Source organism: Nicotiana tabacum, chromosome 9, assembly GCF_000715075.1.
Source record: "Nicotiana tabacum cultivar K326 chromosome 9, ASM71507v2, whole genome shotgun sequence".
Lineage (NCBI taxonomy): Eukaryota > Viridiplantae > Streptophyta > Magnoliopsida > Solanales > Solanaceae > Nicotiana > Nicotiana tabacum.
The window spans coordinates 115863978-115883545 of NC_134088.1; the positions used below are offsets into that span (position 1 = coordinate 115863978).

Below are 19568 nucleotides of genomic sequence, written 5' to 3' on the forward strand. Positions count from 1 at the left end.
AAAAGTAAACATTAAATCTGGACGACTATTTGTGTAACAATCCCCAACACTTTCTCATGATCTTCTTGCAACGGGAGAAATTCAAAAATAGCCAGATTTACAAGTGGTAATTCAAAAATAGTCACAGTTTCAAAAGTAATCGAAATTTAGCCACTTTTCATGTAAAGATAAATCTGAACAAAAACACTATTCAAAATCCGGAAAATATTCCAGCATAATATACTGGAGTTCCAGTATAATATACCGGTCCGGCATAATATGCTGGAAGTTCGTACACAGGTGCTCCACTCTCCAGTATATTATGCTGGAACTTTTCGCATGTTGGAGTTCCAGCATAATATGCTGGAAGTTCATACACAGGTGCACCAATCTCCAGTATATTATGCTGGACAGTTCATACACACTTTGCAAATGCTAGCTATTTTTGAATTATCAGTTCGAAAACTTGCTAGCCCGTGCTATTTTTACTCTTGCAACTGCATAAGGCCCACGTCTCTAAGCCCGTGTTGAGAACTATAAGCCCACAAGTCTAGCCCGGTCCAATTTCCTTCACATATTTCATCTACAAGGAAATCCAGAAAAGAAAAGGAATCTTTACACATTAAAGCCGTCCTTCAAAATAATAGATGTAAAATATATATTTTTGTATATTAATATACAATATACATATAATATATTATACATATTTTACACAAATTAATGTGTATTTTTTGTAACTAGCGACTGTAATTATTTTTGGCCAACCAAATAAATGCGTGAAAATACCGGTATCTCATCTTATACATTATTGTTATAAGTTAATATTATAAAATATTTTCTGACTAAAATTTTATAAATATGTTTAATAATAAAAAATTGTTTATGGAATTTATGTTTCTGTTATTTCACTTTATAAAATTTAAAAATCCATATCTAAATTCACATAAAAGAAATACTCTAGTAGATATTTGATTTAGGGCATGTTTGGAAAAACAAGATTTTTTTTTTCGAAATCAGTGTTCGGGTATGGAATTTTCGATTTTCACTTAAAGATGAATTTTGAAATTTTTTAAAAATTTGAAAAACTCCCAAAAACTATTTTTTAAAATTTTCACTTCAAATCACTCGTAAAAGTTCAAAAACAACTCTTTCATATTCAAACACAACTCTAATTTTCAAATATTATTTTCAATTAGATTTTTTTTTTTTCCGAAATTTGATGATTCTTATGTCCAAACTCCCACTAAGTCTGCCACTTCTGCGAAGAGTAAAGAATTGGTTGTCCTATTTTAACGTAGTTTGCTGGTGGAGTCAGCAGGTGTGTGTTGGGGGGAGGGGGAAGAATCCTGTTGCTTCGATATAAGACAAGGTTGACAATTTTTCAAAAGTCTGAAAGGTGGAGCTAAAGTATTTAAATTTTTATAATGACCAACGTTAACATTTGTCGCTTTTTACGAATTTTTTATATTTTAAAGAAGCCAATGGTCAACACAACGTATTTCTAGGTTATAAAATTCGTAGGTTTTCTAATCGATGTTGAGCCATGTACAAAGATTTCTAACTTGTTCGAAAGCTAAGGAATTTGACACCGTCATATAATATAGGAGTAATGTTTATCCCAAATTAAAGCTCCCCACTGTCAAAACTCAAAAGTCTAAACCAAAATGATAGGACATTCTTATAGAAGTTAAACACAATCAACCACATGCAAAATGACAAAGCAAACAATCTACTTAAGTTTTTCAAAATAATACCATATCCTTCCCTTTAAATTTGGATAGGAGAAGAGAGATAGGGGGCGTGAGCACGGCGTAATTAGGGGATGTAAGGGGGTAATGCAGGAAAATAACACTATGTATATTTTATCAATTATTTTATGTAAAAATACTTAACTTCTTTTGACTTTTTAGCATATTTATAACTGGTTTGGCCAAGCTTTTCAAGCTCAAAGTTGAAGTGTTTGACCAAATTGTTTGAGGAAAAACAAAGTAATTTTGAGTAGAAGCAGAAATAGAAAAAAATAGCTTCTCTCCAAAAATACTTTTTTGAAAAGTACTTTTGAGAAAAATAACTTATAAACAGTTTTTAAAAGCTTGATCAAACAATAATTACTTCTCATAAGTATTTTTTAAATAAATTAGTCGAACACAAATTAGTTCTTAACGAAAATACTTTCCAAAAACCACTTTTCGGTAAAAGCAATTCTTGATTTTTTAGACTTGGCCGAACAATGTTATTAGTTTTTAATTTTCTCATCGAAAATCATGTCTCAATGGAAGTGAAGAAAGAGAAGAGAGAAGTTGCCCACTTGTCAAATCTTTCTCCTTTGCTTTTTGCTCTTTAGGCGCTGTATATCCATTTTTATTGTCACGTCAGCTTTTAATTAAGGTGATATGAGATTCTCATTGGACAAGATATAAAGTAGGAGCATGCTAGCAAATTTTAATTATGAGGGTTTTTCTTAACAACTTTTAAGGACAAGATATGTATTTCCCAATGTTTAACGTAAATTAGAGTGCTCTCAACGCTCAATGTCTTAACAAAAATGAGTAGAAAAGTTTCACGCGGAAAGTGTAACGATCCGGCCGGTTGTTTTGAGTATTTCAGCCCTGTTCTTCTATTTACTCCTCAATTTGTGCTTCATAGTTGTTGTGTGACTTGCCAGGGTAATTGGTTCGGGTCCGGTGAGGTTTTGGAATGAATTGAAACACTTAGTTCCAAGGTTTAAAGCTTAAGTTAAAATAGTGACTGGATGTCGACTTATGTGTAAATGACCCCGGAATAAAGTTCTGATGATTCCAATAGCTCTGTATGGTGAATTTGGATTTAGAAACGTGTCCGAAAAATTATTTGGAAGCCCGTAGCTAAATTAGGCTTGAAATGGCTAAAAAAAAATTTAAGTTTGAAAGTTTGACCGGGGAGTTGACTTTTTGATATCGGAGTCGTAATCCAGTTCTGGAAAATTTCATAGCTCCGTTATATCATTTATGACTTGTGTGCAAAATTTGAGGTCAATCGGACTTGATTTGATAGGTTACGGGATCGAATGTAGAAGTTGGAAATTTTTAGTATCATTAAGCTTGAATTGGGGTATGATTCGTGGTTTTAGCGTCGTTTGACGTTATTTGAGTTTTCGACTTAGTTCGTATGATGTGTTAGGACTTGTTGGTATATTTGGTTGGGGCCTCGACTGTGTTTCAGGTGTGTTTCGGATCATTTTGGGCTACTTTGAAAGCTGATTTTCTGATGTCTAGTATTGTTCTTCGCGTTCGCAAGGAGCCTCTCGCGTTCGCGAAGAAGGATTTGGCTTTTGGGATTTTGTTATTCGCGTTCGCGAAGAAGGAAATCTCTATTGCACATGTTTGACTTTGGAGGCTCATATCTCACAATCTATAGAGAATTTGGAGATGATCCAAAAATGAAAGTTGTAACTCTTTGTGTATAGTTTTCAGAAAGGTAAATCATTTGTCATTTAGAGTTGTGTACAAAACGTTATGGTAGATATACTATAGGTTATCTGGGAAGAGTTTGAAAATCTCTGCTGCACAGGACTGACTTTGGAAGCTTCTATCTCATAATCTATAAGAAATTGGGAGATAAGTAATAAAATAAAAGTTGTAGTTCTTTGTGTCTAGTTTTCAGAAAGAAAAATCATTTATCATTTGGAGTTGTGTAGAAAAAGTTATGGCGGATATACTACAAGTTATCTGGGAAGAGTTTGGAAATCTCTGCTGCACAGGGCTAGAATTTGAAGCTTATATCTCGCAATCTATAAGAAATTGGAAGATGAGCAACAAATGAAAGTTATAGTTCTTGGTGTCTAGTTTTCAGAAAGTTAAACCATTTGTTATTTGGAGTTATGTACAAAAGAATATGACCATTATGCTAGAGACTATTTGGGTAGAGTCTGGAAATCACGGTTGAGGAATTTGTTCATCGCGAACGCGAGGGGTAGATCGCGAACGCAAAGAACAAACCCCTGGGCAGCAGAATAAAGTCCAAATTCGTCTTATTCTTCCATTTTCGAGAGTTTTTCAAGAAAAATATTGGGGCAAGAATTCCTAACTCGATTTTGGTTAAAATACATGAATCTATTGTTGTTTTTATCATGAAATTAGTGAATTGGGTTGAAAATTATAGAAATTTTTTTATACCTTAAATTGAGAATTTGGAGGTTGATTCGTTGTTGGAATTTAGTAAAATTGGTATGTTTAGACTCGTGGTTGAATGGGTTTTCGGATTTTGTAACTTTTATCGGGTTCCGAGACGTAGGCCTCGCAGACGATTTTTGAGTGCAATTTCGAATTTTGTTAGAAAATTAATATTTTCATATGGAATTAATTTCAATAATTTATATTGACTGAATCAAATTAATTGTGGCTAGATACGAGGCTTTCAGAGACCAATTCGCGAGGCAAAGGCATAGCGGAGTAAAATATTACACGATTTGAAGTAAGTAACACTTCTAAACTTGGTTATGAGGGTATGAATCCCTGAAGTACGTGTTGTATGGATTGTTTGGAGATGACGCACATTCTAGGTGACGGGCGTGTGGGCGTGCATCATAGGAATTGTGACTTAATTGATTCCGTGGAGTTGCATAATTAAATAAATATCATTATCCGCATATCCTCCACGTGTTAGAGAAATTGAGCTGAGATTCATATTAAAGATCATGTTTAGGCTACACGCCGATATATTTTGGGACCCACATGGGTTGTATTGCTGTTGAACTATTTGTTTAAAATATAATTTTGTACTCAGTCACATCTATCACTTGCATATCATATCTCAGTCTCTGTTGTCATTTATTGATACATCATATCATTATGTCAGGTTGATTTTCATGTCATTGAGTGCCCGGGAGACTGGAGATTCTGAATGATATTTATCTTTATTTATTTATGCATGAATTTGGCTATTATAGCGCTTGGGCTGAAGGAGTCCCTCCGGAGTTTGCACCCCCACAGTGAGCTCTCTCTCTCTCTCTCTCTCTCTCTCTCTCTCTCTCTCTCTCTCTCTCTCTATATATATATATATATATATATATATATATATATATATATATATATATATATATATATATATATATATTGGGATGGATCTTCTGTGCATGGATCTTGCCCGAAGCATTTATATTGAGGGATAGATTTTTCCTGGGCATAGATCTTGCCTGAAACATTTATATTGAGGGATGGATTTTTCCTAGACATGGATCTTGTCCGAATTATTGATATTTGAGGATGGATCTTCTCCTGGGCTGGATTGGCCTTATACAGTACTGGGCGACTAACTGTCAGTTGATGTGTACATATATATGAGGGATGGATCTTCCCTGGGCTGGATTGGCCATATATAGTACTGAGTGATTGAGTATTTTTAGATTGTGAGTACACGAAGTTTTCACTAAGGTGCATCACATACGGTATGTACATTGGCATGTAGATACAAAGATGTAATATTCCTCGTACTGTTCCGAATTGATCTATTTTTACCTGTGCTGAGTTTAACTGTTGAACTTGAAAGCATACCTATATTTCTGTACCGTTATTGCTATACTGCATTGTACCTGCTAAGCTCGTTACTACTTTCAGCCTAGAGGTTAGTCTTGCTACTTATTGAGTTGGTTGTACTCATACTACACTCTTCACCTCGTGTGTAGATATAGGTGCTCCCGGATTCGGCGATTGCTAGACTTGGTGATTTATCTGTTGGAGACTATGAAGGTAGTTGTTTGGCGTCCGCAGACCTTGTCTCTATTCCCTTCATTTATTGTGTTGTTCTATATTTTTCAGACAGTATTCTTATCAATCCGACTTTATTATTATTTAGATGCTCATGTACTCAGTGACACCGGGTTTTGGGAATGTTTTTTACCTCAGTACGTGAGATTTTACTATTAAATTTATATATTAAGTTTTCAAACTTAAAAGAAATTGTGGCTTATTGAGGTTGTCGGTTGTCTAGTATTGAGATAGGTGCCATCACGACATGCGAATTTTGGATCTTGACACAAAGACAGTGATCCAACATGCAAAGCGACAAGGAAACAATCTCATTCACAAAGTTTCAACCAAAAAAAGTTGTATTGAAATTCTTAATTGAAATTAGCAGCAGTCCTTTCACTTTCTTTTCTCAACCTTGGATCCTACTGCACTAGCCGTGCCGTGATTTGCAAGGCATTTTGTCCTATGTTTCTCGATATCACATCATATTTTCACCAGGACACACAGACTTTTCTTTTCTTTAATTCATTTACTCTTTTCTTAGGGATAGCACAGCAGGCAGGAGGCGGATGCAGCATATCAATATTTGGTTTATTTCAACTCAATACTTTCGATGCGAAGTATAAATTTATGCGCAAAAATTTATTTCAACTCAGTACTTTGGACCCAATTCTGCACCCTCATAGCTTGAACCCAATGCAAAGATCGCATCCATTTAACCATACTTCTTGGTCTCTAGCATGTATCCTTTTATTGAACATTTTAGAGTGCTCTTAAAAAGCTGCATCTTTTGTATCAGTACTTGAGATTGCAAATTGATTCACCACGTCAAAAAGCCTTTCGTATGTTCAAGATCACTCGTAGTTAGCAAGATAATGCAATAAGACGCCAGTTAAATTATCGAACATCAGAATCAACTTCTGGTACACATATTTTTTCATACGAGGGAGTTGATCTTGAGCTACTCCACCCATTCCTTTATTTGGCCTTTGTGTTTTAAGGATAATTTCAGGCGCGGATCTAGGCCTAAAATATGGGGCACATGAACCCATGATCTCTTTGTCAAACTAGGTATTTTATGTACATATTCTCTATAATTGGTGTAATATTATCTGTTAGCACTCATGCTCCAAAAAGTCTGAGTGGTGCACGTGATTCAGTTCCTACTTAATACTTCTTTTTTCTTCTTTCTTTAGAAGTGAACTCATGTTCTAGAAATCCTAGATTTGCATAATTTAAAGTAGTCTAATTGACAACTTAACTTTAGGCAACCTAATGGTCAATACAAGGACATTTCTAGATTATAAAACAGCAACAAACAACAACCCTATGTATCCTACAAGTGAAGTTTGCAGAGGGTACGGTGTACGCAACCTTACCCCTACCCTATACAGGCAGAGTGTTTTCAATAGACTCCCGGCTCATTTCTAAATTATAAAGTGACGAGCAAACAATCAAACAATTCTATCCACTTCAAACAAAAGAAGCTATATTGAAATTCTTAAAAGAAAGCAGCAGCATCTCACTTTTTTTCCCAAAGTCAACAGTGCATTTTGTCCTATGTTTCTTGGTATCACATCATGTTTTTACCCAGAATGACACCTTTTTCTTGTCTGTTACTAGCTGGAATTTGTTTGTTTTTTTTCATTTAGCTTACAGAGATACTCCAGTATTTACAACTACCAAGGAGATTAAAAGAGGTTGTTCTGGTGAATGTTTCTGACTCTCTAAATTATGGCTTAATTAAAGATTCTAAACTTGGGGTTGAACCACTACCCTTTTGCTACCATGTTGGCTACTGCTACTACTTGAAATACTAGCACTGCTACTGCAAGACAAGTCACTGCTTCCTTCCTTTTTGGTGGATTGATTCTTTGGCCTTCTTGGAATGCATCTTGCTCTCACTTCATCTATCTCTTTCTCCCTCAGTTCCAACTTTGCGCTCCTGCAAACCAAAACAGAAAAAAGAAAAAGATTTGAGTAATATACACTAACATTATAAAGATTTTGTTTTACATATTTATTGTAGTTTTATACTTATCATTGAGATTTACATGTAATTATGTTAAAAAGTAACCTAATTATGTACTTTTTCTCACATTCATAACACCATAACTCAAAGAAGATAAGAGGCATTGGTGAATGATTAGAGATAAACAGCCCCACATGAATAGAATAGTAGGATACATAAGTTAGGTAAGTTTTTTTTTTTTCTGCATCTGCAATTCTGAAAGATTACAGAAAGTTTTTAATTAATGTTGATGTGTACCTTTTCGGAAGACAGTGAGCAATTAATTTTAGTTCTAACTTAGGAGGGCAATGTGATTGAGACATCGTACTAATACCCCTATACTAAGTATACTAAGTTACAAGAGGAAAGATCAGTGGATAAGCCAAAGCGGAAATTGTACTTTTCAATCATGAAAACAGGACAAATTTTGACAGGTTTGAAGTTACCCCAACTCGAATCTTGAAAAAAGTTGAATCAATTTACTCACATACTGCCAATCAGTCATAAGGTTACCCTTTAAGTAATTCACGTGTAGTGATGAATAAACTTTACTTGAAGCTATTTTTTTCTTTAAGTGGAAAATAATAATTGCCCGATACAAATGGCCAGAACCAGAAACTGCAGAACCTCTTTAAGTGCTGTTCCTGAAAATTTACTCTCTTGAATTGCATTTCAGATTGCAGACTGATTGACCAGTGACCACATGAAAAAGCCTTTCATAAACACCAGATAACTCCTAGTTAGCAAGATAAAGCAATAAGGACGCCAAGTAATTTTTCTTAGGATTCTAGTGTTAATAACTATTTTGTGTGACAAAAGTTAAACCAAGTATAGATTTAATGTATTTTTGAATAACTATACATGTAATCGGAAACAACCTCCCTACCTTGAAGGTAGGGATAAGGTTGTGTACACACTAACCTCCCAAGATCTCACTTATGAGATTACACTGAATTTGTTGTTGTTGTTGAATAACTATACATATACCATGTATTATCTTCAACGTAATGCTAAAGAGGGCTTTGCATTTACGGCTAATTTTTAACAACGGTTATATTCTAGTTAGCTTGTACATACCTTAACTAAGTGAGACTTCTCATTAGTACAAGTACTTGGATATAAATCTCATTTTTACAGCTAGTTCATGTTATAATAATAATAACAATAATATACTCAGTGTATTCTCATAGAGTCTGAAAAAAATAATTTATACCGTATAAAAATAAAGAGATTATTTTCGATAGAAATTCGGATAAAGAAAAGCATCTAACTAGTTCTTGTTACATGAGTTGGATAAATTACTTAACTTTAGGCAAAGGGACAAATTTTGAATGAAACAGACATGATACATCGAATCACTCTAAGCAAAGTAAGGTATTTTGGAACTACGCAAAAGTGTTAGTCATGTACTAGTGATTTTTGACACGAAGCTAAAGAAACAAACAACAAATTCACAAAATAGAAGTTAACTCACCGATCTGCATTAAATGAAGAAGATCTCTTCAGAGCTGGATATTCGTCCTTCTTTGTCTCTATTAAGCTTCCACTAAAGTACTCCTTATCCTCTAGCTTAACTCGTTCTATGATTCCTTGATACTCCACCGTAGTATTCTCTGCATCCTTCTCCACCTGATTCAACCCTGCTCCACGTGGCAGTCTGGATTTGTAGTGTGAAATCAAGGAAAGCCCATGATCTTTCCCATAATAACCGGGCCCACAATCTTTGAAGGACATTGACCCACACGATAATAAGTGCATGAACACGGAAGATGCTCTGCTGCTGCCCTTTCCATTTGATGATTGATTATTGTTAGCCGTTTGATCATCGTTGACTGTTTCTGACCGTACGATTACTCTACCGTCGGCTTTCATCAACGTTTCGAGAGTTTCCGGGCTTGAATCCGACGGCGGTGGAGAAATTTCACCTCGGCTCAGCTCTGTTGACTGGCTTTGACCAGAATTTCTCTCCTGTTCTTCTTCTTCGACGATTCCGATTTCTCTTCGCCGGCGACGGCGGTCGTCGGTTTGAGTTGACGCATCGGCGGCGGCTTTTCCCGTAGAATCCTCGCTAGACTCTGCCTTATACACTCTGTACTCGTGGAAATCAGCCGAACACCACGATTGATTCCGCCGCCGTGAAACCGCAGGGAATTCACGATCTTCGGCGATTTTTCTCACTTCCGGCAGCGGAGTTTTCGAACTGGAGAATTCTACTTCTTCCGATTGAGATGTAATTGTAATTGCACCGTCGACAAGTTCTGAGCCTTTGAGAACATACTCTTGACCGTGTGCTGGAAATATAAAATCGTGCTCCGACAAATCGTGCCACACAAATCCATTTCTATAGCTTCTGAATTGCTCAAAATTAGCAACAAAAAAAAAATCAAATTCAGGTCCATAGATGCACGAAACTCGTGACATATTTGAAATTGATAAAAAAAAAAAAAAAACTCAAATCATTATAATTCACCTTTTGGCTGACCATGAATACAGCGAAGCCATGCCTTTTCCTCGGAGAAAATTCAAGCGGTTAATCACATCTGAAAAAAATAAGAACTGTACATTCAAACGAAATGCTAAAAACACTTTCAAAACATAAATGTAGCTTATAATTGTAACAACTCAAGCTCAATGTTTTCATGTAGTTGAATTGCACCAAACAAGCCTTGAGATCTACTAATACTGTTTTTTGTTCATTTGGTATATGGAGATAAGTTGGCTAGTGAAAATTCTGTGTACCTCTAAGATAAAGACCATCAGGGGAAGAAAGAGGGACTTCCATGAAATGGGGGTGTTCAAGTTGGCCATTTCTAGTGAGATAATAAACAACAGGGACTTTACGTTCAGATTTGGGCTTATGGTTTGGAGTTTCAGTCCAAACTTTGGTACGTTCAGGGCTAGTTTCTCTATCTTTCCATTTCTTAGGCATTTGAAGTAGCTCCGTTGCTCTAACTGATCTCGACGAAACCGCCATTAATTTCTTAGAGAAAAACCCAAGTTTTAGAAGCAGAGAAGAAAATGGAACTTGGAGTATTTCCCTATATAAGAAGCTGAAAGGAATGTTTTACGAGGCTGAAAGCTAGCTTGGAGTTTTGTGAAATGTAGAGAGTTGAAAATATAGAGTGAATGCCGGGGGTTTTAAGGGGATGGGGAGTCTCTGGACGGTGAAACAAAAGGAGGGAGAAGAGATTTCAAAATAGGATGCGGCAGACAACAGCTACATGACAAATTTCATTTGTTTTACATTTTCCCCTCCCTCTTAAATTATCTCAATTATTTCCTCACATCCTAATTTTTATTATTATTATTATTATTTATTATTTATGAAGTCTTATATTTGAGACATACTAATCCGATTAATTAAGAAGAGGAAAACATCTTTTACAAGAGATATTTTATATTTTCAAAACTCCAATTTGAAACATCTCATTATAAGTTAAAGACTATACACATTCATAACAACACACTCCTTGCCAATTTCTATTTCTTGTTTTTTATATTATGTTAGCCAACAACTTGATATGTACATATTAACCTTCGAAATTGTGTAAAAGCCAAATAAAAGATAGTACATAAAAAATGATAAATGCAAGTTGACTTGAATTGTAATTTAGTTGTTGTAATCTTAGCTTGTCTAGGTGTAGGGTTCAGGCTAAGACTTTCACTCTCTTCCATATAGAGGTGAGTTATAAGTTTGAAGTATTCCCAAATATTGTACAAAAATGGAGGAATACTCTTTTTATTAGAGATTACATGAATTATATTATTATTAGAAGTATCATCCTAGAGATTTTGAATTCGCAGTTTAATTTTCAATTTAAAATTATTAATATTGAGTTTGAATTCGTCTTGTTTATTATGAGAGTTGAATTGTTCTTGATACTTGTCTGAGTAAATTCAAAATACTTCAACGAACTTGTCTGAGTAAACTCAAAATTCTTCAAAAGGAGTTGACTTACACTTCTGTCATACTTCACCAAACATTGACTAAATCCTACGATGATTATGTTATTAAAAGCATCTTTTCTTCAAAGTAAAATTAAAAATAAAGTTTATTGTTTAGCTACAGAAATTATTCGTTTCTAATATCTGTTTTTGTTTTTTAATAGTGTAGATTATAATAGTGTCCGTGACTGACACTGCCGATCTGTCCATCAAATTTCGAATCAATTTGCCCAACTAAAACAAACATCAAACCAATCAGTTTTGACGATACGATTTGGCGAATAAGATCTTTTGTTAAATTGGACAAGAATGTACGAGATTATCTGCAACTTGAAATGACCGTATCTTTAGCGTATTGCAACTTTTGCTACTTCACATGATCTACATATATATTCTTTTGTGGGGAAATCCTCCATCTTATACGAAAACATTTTATTCGGTTTTTTCCTATGATCGAGAAATTGGGTGACGAATTCAGAATTTAAATTTACGGGTTCAACTTTCAAGGATAAAGTATTGAACAAATTATATTTTTAAAATGATGTATTCATATCTATTATTTTTGTAATTTTATTAAATTTTTATATGTAGATTTTTACTCCGCGTCGAAAGTTATGAGTTCAATTGTACTCGTTACTTCAACATTACATTCGCCCCTTCTGTGATGCATAGTCGAAATTCTATAAATAATAAACTATTTCTTATATTTTTTATTTAATGTCAGGTTTTTCTTTGCGGCAGATATTTTTTTTCTTCTCTTTCTTTTTTCTTTCAGCTAGTGTGAAAACTTAAAATTATTATACTGTTATTCAATCTGTATTACTGTAATAAATAATAAAAACAGTAAACTTTCTGAAATAGAAACAGAAAGTTAGTAGCAACAGAATATCGAAATAATGTCTGAAAATAATTTCGGAATAAATCGAACCCACTGAATGCACAGTGTGTCCTTAAAGAAATTATTCCCCTCAAGTACCCGAGGTGCTAGAATATTATCCTCCCATGATAGAACGATTTTTACTCACCAGTGTATTGTTACCAAAAACTCTAATGAACTTCGAACCACTCAATGGTTGTAAAACACACTGAAAAATTTTGTGCAGAAGAAGAAAATCAGAAAATCAGAAAAATTTCGTAAGGAAAGATTCTAGGATTCAAAGCATATTTATAGACTTTCTGGCACTATTTTTGAAAAGGTTGTAACCTTTCAGAAGCAGCCATGGCTGTTGGAACAGGTGGGAATATTTCTGTTTGAAATATTGCAGGAAAACATATTTAAAATAATTCGGGAAAGAAAACAGACCGGACCGGGTCGCGTCGCAGGTCCTGGGTTATTCCGGGTTGAATTTCCATTAATTAATTAAATAATTAAAATAAATTTTATCCAAAAAGATTAATCAATCAATCGATCTTTGACCAAATCCTAATCCGAAGCCGAAGCCGAGAGAGCGACGACGACGAGGACGACGACGCGAGGCTTACTTTCTTTCCAATCCATTTAACACCAAGAGAAGTGCTTTCTCAATATAAGCACATTCATTTTTCTTTCCACTACCGATGATGAACACTTTGCTCTTTCTAAAGTAAAAGGGGGCTCACTTTCCCTCCACTTTCTTCCCTCTATTTCCCATTCACCAATCTTTAATCCCAACAATCCCCCCACATGAATGAGGAATGGCTATAAGACAAAGGAATGCACGGACGAGTGTGTGATTTACATGCAAGGATTAATTGCATCTGGATAAGTAGGTTTTCCTTTGAACTTTCCGTAGTGAACTTATATCGGATATACTCGGTCAATCGGTAGATTTGATATCTTTGAATTGTCGAGCTTTGTTGTATACCTAGACAACATAAGTCACACAATCAATCCTTAACCATTTATGGTTCTCACGGTTGTGTTCGTTGCAGCCATGAACACCACCCGATTTCATAAGTACTTAGAGAATGGGCCTTTACTTTCATTCCCCTTGAAGCGGCTTACACTTCACACTCACATAGGTGATTTCTAAACGTGTGATCATGTAGACACATTATCTGGTCATATCCTACCAGACTTAGCAAATCATTAAAAAGCTTTAAGTTTTATTGACTCATCAAAAAGCCTTAATGCTTTACCTTTATTTATGAACATTGTACTCATCACGAGAATGGGTTGAGTTATTTGACAATGTTAAACCGTCATTCATAACTTTGTTTGATCTTTTTGAACCTAACTCTTGGGATCTCCACTCTGCTAGGTAGAGTTACCACCATGATGACCTGTACTAGGCTTTAACCTCATTCTCTTCGATGATCTTTCAACTGCCTCTCTAGATAGGCCTTTTGTAAGTGGATTTGACACGTTATCTATTGACTTTACGTAGTCAATCTTGATAATACCACTAGAGAGTAGTTGTCTAATGGTATTGTGTGTCCGTTGTATATGACGAGATTTTTCGTTATACATAACGCTCCCTGCTCTTCCTATTGTCGCTTGACTATCACAATGTATACATATAGGTGCCAAAGGTTTGGGCCAAAATGGAATATCTTCCAAGAAATTGCGGAGCCATTCAGCTTCTTCACCGACCTTATCTAAAGCTATGAATTCAGATTCCATTGTAGAACGGGTGATGCATGTTTGTTTGGATGATTTCCAAGACACTGCTCCACCCCCAATTGTGAAAATATATCCACTCGTGGATTTAACTTCAGATGATCCGGTGATCTAATTATCCAATTTGCATCACTATATCCCTCGATCACGGAGGGATATTTATTATAATGCAAAGTGTAATTTTGGGTATATTTCAGATATCCCAAAACTCGTTTCATTGCCATCCAATGTATTTGATTGGGATTACTTGTAAACCGACTTAGTTTGCTAATAGCATATACTATATCTGGTCACGTACAATTCATGATATACATCCAACTTCTCAATACTCATACATAGTCCAGATGTGAGTCACTTTCACCTTCATTCTTTTGAAGTGCATAACTCACGTCAATTGGAGTCTTGGCAATTTTGAAATCTAAATACTTGAACTTGTCAAGTACCTTTTCAATGTAGTGAGACTGTGATAATGCTAGACCTTGTGGAGTCATGTGAATTCTGATTCCTAAGATCACGTCAGCAACTCCTAAGTCTTTTATGTCAAATTTGCTAGCCAACATGCGCTTAGTAGCATTTATATCTGCCATATTTTTGCTCATTATCAACATGTCATCAACATATAAACAAACAATGACTTCATGTCCTGGAGGGTTTTTAATGTAAACACATTTGTCACACTCGCTGATTTTAAACCCACTTGCCAACGTTGTTTAGTCAAATTTGGCATGCTATTGTTTGGGTACTTGTTTAAGTCCATAAAGCGACTTAACAAGTTTGCACACTTTCTTTCCTTTACCCGGAACCATAAAACCCTCAGGTTGTTCCATGTAAATCTCTTCCTCTAATTCTCCATTTAATAAAGCTGTTTTAACATCCATTTGATGGATTTCAAGACTATATACGGCCGTCAGTGCCACTAACACCCTAATAGATGTTATCCTCGTTACTGGCGAGTAAGTGTCAAAGTAATCAAGCCTTCCTTTTGTCTATAACCTTTGACAACAAGTCTTGCCTTATATTTGTCAATAGTGCCATCAGCTTTTATTTTTCGTTTAAAGTTCCATTTCGAACCTAAAGGCTTATTTACTGGAGGAAGATCAACAAATTTCCATGTATGGTTATCCAAAATTGATTGAATCTCGCTATTGACTCCCTCTTTCCAAAATGCTGAATCAGAAGATGACATAGCTGCTTTCAACTTTTGAGGCTCATTTTCAAGCAAGAATGTCACAAAATTGGGTTCAAAGGAAGTAGATATTCTTTGACGTTTACTACGCCTTAGATCTTCATTACTTGGGGGATTTTCCTTTGGTTCTTCCCGTGATCGTTTAGGTCTTTCACTTAACGACTCGCATTCAGTTTTATACGGATAGATGCTTTCAAAGAATTCAACATTATCTGATTCAATTACCGTATTAACATGAATTTCGGGATTATCAGATTTATGAACCAAAAACTGGCATGATTTACTGTTTGTAGCATATCCAATGAAAACGCAATCCACGGTTTTTGATCCGATTTTTACCCTTTTGGGTTAAGGTACTTGTATCTTTGCTAAACACCCCCACACTTTGAAATATTTCAAGTTGGGTTTTCTTCCTTTCCATCTTTCATATGGAATAGATCGCATTTTTCTGTGGGGTACTCTGTTGAGTATTCGGTTAGCTGTAAGGATAGCTTTCCCCCACAAAATTTGCGGTAATCCGAAACTTATTAATAAAGAATTCATCATTTCCTTTAATGTCTGATTTTTCCTTTCCGCAATTTCATTGGATTGAGGTGTGTAGGGGCAGTAGTTTGATGGATAATTCCATATTCCGAACATATTTCTGCAAACGGAGATTCATATTCTCCACCCCTATCACTTCTAATCATTTTGATCTTTTTATTCAATTGATTCTCTACTTCGTTCTTGTAATGATTAAATGCTTCAATTGCTTCATCCTTACTATTAAAAAAATAAATATAATAATATCGAGTGAAATCGTCAATAAAAGTAATAAAATACTTTTTTTTACCTCGAGATGGTGTCGACTTCATATCACAAATGTCAGTATGAATTAAGTCTAAAGGATTTGAATTCCTTTCAACAGATTTATAAGGATATTTTACAAACCTAGATTCAACACATATTAGACATTTTGATTTATTACATTCGAATTTAGGCAATACTTCTAAATTAATTAACTTCCGCAAGGTTTTGTAATTGATATGTCCTAAACGAATATGCCATAAATCATTTGACTCCAATAAATAAGAAGAAGCTGAAATTTTATTCATACTGTCAACAACCGTTATATTGAGTTTGAAAAGGCCTTCTTTGAGGTAGCCCTTTCCAACATACATTGTATTATTGCTTACAACAACTTTGTCAGATACAAATACACATTTGAATCCATTCTTAACAAGTAAAGAAGTAGAAACTAAATTATTTCTAATAGTAGGAACATGAAGAACGTTGTTGAGCGTTAACACCTTGCCGGAAGTCATCTTTAGAAATATCTTCCCATAACCTTCAATCTTGGATGTTGCAGTATTTCCCATGGAAAACTCTTCTTCGGGACCAGCAGTAGAGTAAGTCGCAAATGCTTCTTTGATAGCACAAACATGTCGAGTAGCTCAAGAGTCAATCCACCACTCATTCGGATTTCTAACTAGGTTGCATTCCGAAAGCATTGCACACAGATCATCAATGTCATCATTATTCTCCACCATGTTGGCATGTCCCTTGTTCTTATCCTTTTTCGGGAGGCGACAATAAGGGGCTTTGTGACCAGCTTTTTCACAATTGTAGCAGTTGCTCTTGAATTTCTTTTTGTTCTGCTCCTTAGTCTGTCCATAAGACCTCTTCCTCTTCTTACTTTTTGGAGCAGTCTCCTCAACGATATTAGCTCCCATAATCGTTGAATTTCCACGAGACTTGTTCTCGGTTGTTTTGTCGTCTTCCTCAATCTTGAGACGAATTATAAGATCTTCCAACGTCATCTCTTTGCGCTTGTGCTTAAGATATTTTTTGAAATCTCTCCACGAAGGAGGCAATATTTCAATCATTGCAGCCACTTGAAATGCTTCATTCACGACCATAAGTTGAAGCTCTTGAACTTGGGTTCCAACGGTTTTGTTGTCTATCATTTTATAGTCTAGAAACTTGGCAACTACAAACTTCTCCAAGCATGCATCTTCAGTCTTGTACTTCTTCTCAAGTGCGTCCCATAATTCTTTCGAAGTATTCATAGCACTGTAGACGTTGTACAAGTCATCCTCCAAAACTCTTAGGATATAGCCTTTGCAAAGAAAATCTGTATGTTTTCACGCCTCAACAATCATAAATTTTTCGTTGTCCGGCATGTTCACGGCAGGTACTAGAGGTTCTTCACTGGTAAAGTTCTACATATCAAGTGTGGTAAGCCAGAAGAATACCCTTTGCTGCTATCCTTTGAAGTTGGCTCGAGAAAATTTTTCCGATTTTTCGGCCGGTGGAACAGGAGTTCGGCTTGACGAGGCTATCGTCGTTTCCACAACAGTCGCAGAAGAATTTCCATTATCAATTGTCATTTCTCACTGTCAACAACAGAAGAGTTCAATTAATGGTAAAAAATAGAATAGTAAACAATACTGTAATGAACGACGAACAATACGTTTAATAAGTAAACGATGAAGTTTTTATGTTTTTCAAATCGTTTCTGAATTTTAATATTCTGATGAAGTTTTTATATCTTCAAATCAGAATAGAGAAATTCAGAAGGAGTACAAAATCACACAGATTTTTATCTCCAAAAAATAGAATATAGAATACAATAAAATAATTTTCTTAAGATTGTTATACAATCTGTATTACTATAATAAATAATAAAATGCAGTAAACTTTCTGAAACAGAAACAGAAACAGAAAATTAGTAGTAACAGAATGTCGAAATAATGTCTGAAAATATTTTCGGAATAAATCGAGCCCACTGAATGCACAGTGTATCCTTAAGAAAATTATTCCCCTCAAGTACCCGAGATGCTGGAATATTATCCTCCCAGGATAGAACGATTTTTACTCACCGGTGTATTGGTACTAAAAATTCTGATGAACTTCGAACCACTCAATGGTTGTAAAATAATTTTTTGTGCAGAAGAAGAAGAAAAAAATCAGAAAATTTCGTAAGGAAAGATTCTAGGATTGAAAACATATTTATAGACTTTCTGGCATTATTTCTAAAAAGGGTTGTAGCCTTTTAGAAAAAGGCCATGGCTGTTGGAACTGGGAATTTTCGGTTTGAATTTTCGTTAATTAATTAAATAATTGACAGAAATTTTGTCCATAAAGATTAATCAATCAATCTTTGACCGAAGCCGAGCGACGACGGCGCGAGACTTACTTTCTTTCCAACCCATTTAACACCAAAAGAAGTGTTTTCTCAATATAAGCACATTCATTTTTCTTTCCACTACCAATGAGGGATACTTTGCTCTTTCTAAAGTAAAATGGAGCTCACTTTCCCTCCATTTTCTTCCCTCCATTTCCCATTCACCAATCTTTAATCCCAACATATACTATACGGGTCTGCTTTGGGAGCATTTGCCTCCTCTCGACCCAGAGGCCGTATCAAAGATGATGCAAGAGATCCGGAACCACGTTCCAAAAGTTTTTTTTTGCTTTCAACTAGTGTGAAAATTTAAGAATATTATACTATACCCAAAAGTTTTTTAAGATGAGGTAGTTTATCGGATTGAGTTTATGTAATGTAATTTGATTGAGATAGAATTTAAGATAGAAAGAGAAACTTTTAGGAACTTTGAACTTTTCATGAGATATCTGTGGCTATAAAAGAATGACGTAAAGCGTAAAATAAGATGTTTAAATTTTTTTTTTTAATATTAAAAAGTATCATTCTTTTTTAAACAAATTGATAAGAAAAGAGTATCATATAAAATGTAACATAGGAAAAATTAGTTATACAAAACCTGCAATCAAAGAAAATGATCGAATCATTTGAAAGAAAAATGAGCTTATGTGGGTTGTCATTTGGTTTTGCACTTCTGCTTATAAATTTTGAAGCTTAAACCATAACATGACAACATTAGAAGCTTATACCGTAACATGGCTGTTTGACCAAAAAAATAACTTTCGATTAAAACAGTTGTATTTATATAATGAGGGGTTAAAATTAGTTAATAATAATATCTCTAGATACGAGTTCCGATGATGTGGCTAACATTAAATAGATCTGGTGGTGGATTGATAACATGCATTAAATATTCCGAAAAATATGAGCAATAATGAAGGAATAATTAGCAATAAATAACAATAAATGATATTTAA

At 34.8% G+C, this 19568-nt stretch overlaps 1 protein-coding gene and 1 pseudogene across 1 annotated transcript; both read right to left on the reverse strand.

The window, feature by feature from the left end:
* Positions 1 to 7177: 7177 nt before the first annotated feature.
* On the reverse strand, positions 7178 to 10882 carry LOC107785558 (protein SOSEKI 5). Its single transcript, XM_016606886.2, has 4 exons — positions 10456 to 10882; positions 10187 to 10256; positions 9191 to 10066; positions 7178 to 7650 (listed from the first exon to the last, which is right to left on the reverse strand). The coding sequence occupies exons 1-4, from the start codon at positions 10688 to 10690 to the stop codon at positions 7458 to 7460; spliced, it is 1374 nt and encodes a 457-aa protein (XP_016462372.1). The 5' UTR covers positions 10691 to 10882; the 3' UTR covers positions 7178 to 7457.
* Positions 10883 to 12653: 1771 nt separating this feature from the next.
* On the reverse strand, positions 12654 to 17608 carry LOC142164103 (uncharacterized; annotated as a pseudogene).
* Positions 17609 to 19568: the final 1960 nt, after the last annotated feature.

Excerpts from the sequence above, each read along its gene's own strand:
- LOC107785558 (XM_016606886.2), bottom strand. The coding sequence starts at position 10,690 with ATGGCGGTTTCGTCGAGATCAGTTAGAGCAACGGAGCTACTTCAAATG. Across the intron at positions 10,257-10,455 it reads TGATGGTCTTTATCTTAGAG|ATGTGATTAACCGCTTGAAT; the intron begins GTACACAGAATT and ends TATTTTTTTCAG. Across the intron at positions 7,651-9,190 it reads TCTTCATTTAATGCAGATCG|GAGCGCAAAGTTGGAACTGA; the intron begins GTGAGTTAACTT and ends TTTGGTTTGCAG.